The sequence below is a fragment of the Gavialis gangeticus genome, unplaced genomic scaffold, assembly GCF_001723915.1.
Source record: "Gavialis gangeticus isolate Ggan-Ray unplaced genomic scaffold, GavGan_comp1, whole genome shotgun sequence".
NCBI classification, from domain to species: domain Eukaryota; kingdom Metazoa; phylum Chordata; order Crocodylia; family Gavialidae; genus Gavialis; species Gavialis gangeticus.
Genome location: NW_017729033.1, coordinates 92,260,746 through 92,265,758, shown reverse-complemented (window position 1 = coordinate 92,265,758; position 5,013 = coordinate 92,260,746). Strand labels below are relative to the sequence as shown.

At 39.8% G+C, this 5,013-nt stretch overlaps 1 protein-coding gene across 1 annotated transcript in view; it reads left to right on the top strand.

Annotated features, from left to right (window-relative positions):
• Window positions 1–5,006, top strand: part of BMPR1B (bone morphogenetic protein receptor type 1B) — a 541,891-nt gene extending 536,885 nt beyond the window's left edge. The window contains exons 12-13 of the mRNA XM_019526507.1: window positions 338–468; window positions 3,225–5,006. Coding sequence (XP_019382052.1) covers window positions 338–468; window positions 3,225–3,350 — 257 coding nt within the window. The 3' untranslated portion in view covers window positions 3,351–5,006. The remainder of the gene's footprint in view (window positions 1–337; window positions 469–3,224) is intronic.
• Window positions 5,007–5,013: the final 7 nt, after the last annotated feature.

The window sequence follows — 5,013 nt, the reverse complement described above, 5'->3', positions numbered from 1 at the left end:
CAGTGAAGAAGTGAAAGATGGGGGAGTCATTCTGTGTTTGGTGTGTGGAGGTTCAGCCACATGACAACAAACAGCAACAGGAAAAGGCCAAAATTAACTCCAATTCTAGAATGAAGTGCTGCACTCTCTGTTCTCCTGCTTGACTATCTGAAGGAACTCCCATGGCTAAGAGGAGAATGGAACTAAAATGAAAACCATTAACATACGTGATATTGCACAGCTGTTGTCTGCATAAAGAAAGTGCAAAATGTTATGAACAGTTAAAATGGAGAGAAATGGGGTAGTAGAACACATGGCCTCTTGTCGTTATAATGCAGCTGGAAAATGTGTCTTTCAGGGATTGTTGAAGAGTACCAGCTTCCATACCACGATCTAGTGCCCAGTGACCCCTCATATGAGGACATGCGTGAGATTGTGTGCAGCAGGAGGCTTCGTCCCTCATTCCCGAATAGATGGAGTAGCGATGAGGTAAGATATGCTTTAAAATACAGTGGCTTATATGCTTATGATCAGTTTGGGCCAAAGGCTGTGAAGATTTAGGTAAGAATAAATGGGCAGAAATTCCCAAAATGTTATCTTTTGGCTTTACACCATTACTGTTAGAGGCAATGGAAATCTTACCATTGATTTTTACTTCTGTGCCAAATATTTGGGATAGTGGGCTAAATTCCAACAACCTGAAGCCACAGGTGGTCAGGGCCCCTGAGGAGCTGGCTTGAAGTATTTTCAGAAAGATGTGTTATGTTTATATTACCTACCGGAAGAACATAGCAGAAGCTGAATGCACTCAGTCTGTATGTTATATCTCTGTTCTTCTCTTACACTTCTCTTCCCTTTTGTGTCAGGATCAATTTTGTTAAATAGATCTATATTCAGGGTACTAGTGACAACATCAGCATGTGTTTGTTTTAAATCAGAGCTACAATTCTCATTAGCCCTTTTTTTCAAGAACATTGCTTCTGTTGCTATGGAAGCAAATTGGTGTATAGCATTTGCCTGTAATCACAGGTGTACAGACCTAGAAGCATGATTCTAGTAAGCTTCACTTTGCTATTTGCATACAAGACTACAACATAGTAAAAGAAAAGTGTTACGCGTAACTCACTCCTACAATATCAAATACCTCCCTCTGCACCTAAATGTAGGAGTTGAGAATATGTGTCTTATTCAAAAGATGATAGCTTGGAAACTGCTTTCCAAGGTAAACTAGCATTTTTTTTTAATGAAATAAAGTTTTGAAGGCAGGAGAAGGTCTGTGCTCTTTCCACTGAAAATTTATAAGCAAAAGCAAAACTGTTTTGGAATCAGTAGACCAATAATTGATGAACCACAAACCAACTTGCCAACTGCTTTAGTGATGCTGTACAGAGGTCATTAATCTTGTTAAGTGGTACCGTGTAATGCTATTACTGTAGCAGACAGCTGTGATTTGGGAATAGCAGTGTTTGCATGAGTATTCTGCAATTAAATAAAAGATTTAAGCTACAAGAATGGTAAACAATCTGGGAGTGTCAAATGAAAAGCACACATGCCCATACACGCACAAACTCTCTCTCTTTCTCTCTCTTCCCTTCCCCCTACCCTTGGAAATAAGAGCATTTGTTTAATGTAGTGGGGGAACTATCTGAGAACCCCATACCTGTCTTTCACTGCCGCTGACCGCAACCTAAAGGGAACTTCATTTTGTGTCCCATGGGAATGTACCCAAAGAGCTCTGTTTTAGTACAGATGCTTAGAAACTAAAGCATAGGGAATAACTATATTCTGGCTGTATTGTGGCATGTGGGGGCTTGGCAGGTTTTTGAGTTGGCTGTTTAGCAAGTGGCAAAACCAGTACGTTATTGCACACAGCCGTATGTTACTAATACCTTTTAGCTAAGTCAGTTTCAGAAAAAAGACTGCTTGGCTGGTTTTAGCTAGGCTAGTTGGGTTCAGATGAATAGTTAATGAAAGCTGTTGTGATTTTATGCTCGTATTTGTTTCTTTCCATTCTTCCTAATATCTTAGAGAAAAGATGCATGAAGATGGTGAAAAACACTATGATAGAGAACACACTCCCTAACTTCCTCCCAGGCTAAATCTTTTAAATCCATAATGATTTTCCCCTGAAAATCCTTTACAGCCTTAACATGTATCAGGGAGTTTGTTTAAAAAAAATAGTTGTTTATGCTACCGCAATACAGTTTTCCACAAGTTTAAATTCTGAGGGACCTTATGCAAACACAGTGATCTTCACTCTGGTGAAATGGTCTACATCAGGGGTTGTCAACCGGGGATAGGCATAACCCTGGGGGTACTTGAAAGGATCCTGGCATGTACACATGGGCAGGTGGAGACAGAGCACTGATATGCATCATGCCGTGCAGGCGCCACCTGCCCTGCTGGACATGAGGAGCAGGGGAAGGTTGCACACAGTGGGTGTCGCTGTTCCACGTTCAGCCGTACACGACCCCATTCCCCTACTCTGTCTGGCTGCTGGGGGTACATTGACCCAAAAAGGCTGAAAATCCCTGGCCTACATGAGTCCTTCGTATCTGGGAGGAAAAGGTAGGTAGAATAGCTTTGCATCATTTCTTTGCATCTCCCTTCACCATAGTAGAAGCTGTAGCTTGCCCCAAATAGGCTGTCATAAAGGAAATCACTGTAGCAGGTAGGAGAGCGTCTCTTAAATCCAATTATACTACGATAATGAGCATTGAATGGGATAGACTTGTGTGACTGAGAAATTCTGCACGAGGGCTCTGAGGACCAGCTGCCATTCCAGCTTGAAGGTTGGAAAAGTTACTACATTTGGGTTGTGCTGAAGCCATGGGGTCCTAGCGCAGAGGAAGAAGGGTGAATTCTCACCCCCTACACACCCATCATGAATCCCTATTCTGCAAGTTTATGTAATCCTTGTTATGGGGAAATTATCAGAGAAGTTTTCCTCACTGGCTTGAGCATGGGAGGTGGAAAAAGTGCACCTGTGATGATTTTATCTGTTAGCAAAATATGGCATCTGGTTTGTCATAAACATTTAAACTTATCAGCATGTGCTGAGGATGGCAATTAATATAGAGAAAATAAATGTCACCCAAGGTGTTTGTGGGCTCTTTTGCTTCCTGGCACCCAGCATTACCTTTAAAATAGATTTGGTTTTCTTTGATTTTTTAGGATAGTCATCAACACCAGTCTTGCCTCCAGCTGACCCAGATATGATTCTTTGTTATCTTTTCTTTCCATAGTGCCTACGACAAATGGGAAAACTCATGACAGAGTGTTGGGCTCACAACCCTGCTTCCCGACTCACAGCCCTGCGAGTAAAGAAAACACTTGCCAAAATGTCAGAATCACAGGACATTAAACTCTGATTCCACAAAAGACATGTCTTGCAAAAGCCCATACCATGGACTTTCTTTTACAGTCACAGGACAGAAAAAAGAATCAAAAGACCTCAGTAATATGTTCCTTGCACACAATCATACTTCAGAACAACTATAGGTTTTGGCTGATAGCTTTTGAGGAGAGTATTCTTTGCAAAATCAGCAGAGTTTGTGATATACAAGATCACAAGAGGCTCATTTGCCCTTGTTTACTTTGGGAAATACAGTTTGAATAACTGGTTCAAGATTATGCATGTTGCTTTCTGTGAAAGCTCATGATAATTATTATTATTATTATTTTATTATTATTATTATTTTTTGATTGTTTAAAAAAGATACTGCTTTAAATTTTATGAAAGTAAAACTTTTGGTTAGAATTTAAAAAGACTTATATTATTACATTAAAAATTCAGAAGAAGCTGTGCCTGAAAATTAAAACAAAGAGACTATTTTTTCCCCCATTTTTGGAAACTATTGCACTCCAACAAACCAATAGAGAACAGGCTGTGAAGTTAAAAGAAGCTGTAATGGAAACTGTCTTAAAAGCCACCTACGTACAGAGACCACTTTCAAAGCTGCACGTATCTGAGTTTTGATCTCAAATTGTAGCTATAGCCTGGTTAGAAAGATTGCCTGTGTAGAAAGACTCTCCTGAATTACTGCAGGTGGCCTTTCACAGGCAGAACTTACTGTATTTCTGATAATCAGAAGCCATAGAGCAAAAGCAGTTTTGTGTGACTTTTTTTAACATTCTTTGTGCTTCTGGTTCTGTTGTGGGGCTGTCTTGGACAAGGCTATAGGATGGTACACAAAAGCACACAGTTTTCTAGCATTTTTTTTCACTGAAAAATAAAGAATTTTTGTATTGATGGGAACGAAAGGAACAGGCTTGCTAAAGCATGAGTTTAGAACTTCTTGTTAGTTTTTTATTTACCAGAGAAATCACTGGAGAGTGAAACTGCTAGAAACCACATCTGAAAAAGTTGCCTGGCAGAAAGATGTTGCGTTGTAAAATGAACGTAAGGAAGGATTTGAGTTCTTCCATTCATGAAAAAAGAAGACACTTTCACTCAGGTTTGTGTTTCGTGTATTCTGGGTTCTTTTTAGCAAGTGAACGAAACATGAACGTTTTGAGGGAGGAAAAAAAAAGGCCCACCTATAGTGGGATTTATCCTTCTTTAAATTTATTGGGTTTACTTTATTACCTCTTGATGATAAAGACTGAAAAGAAGGAGCTGCTGATAGTTTTCAAATCTTGTGGTTGAGATTTATGTATGCACTATTGGGCTTCATGCTGCATTCCTCTTTCAACCAAAACTCCCACTGAGGTCAGTGGGATGAGTGAGGGATGAAGAATTTGGTCCAAGATTTCTCCCATTATAGTGAGAGTTGTTTTTTGTCCACATAAATGGAGAATGTTGCCTTTTACAGTTGTTAATGAAGAAATTTTCTGTGATTACTACTCAAAGGAACACTAGACCATTGGGATAATATTTTTGCTTTGGATTCTTTCTTGGTGTCATACATAAAAGACTGTTGAAATCACTGTTTTACTCTGACCATTATCAGGTGCTATCACTACCCCCCCGACCTCCCCAGCTTTACATGCATATGAAACTATACTCTAGTGCCCCGTACCGCAGCCTCCAAT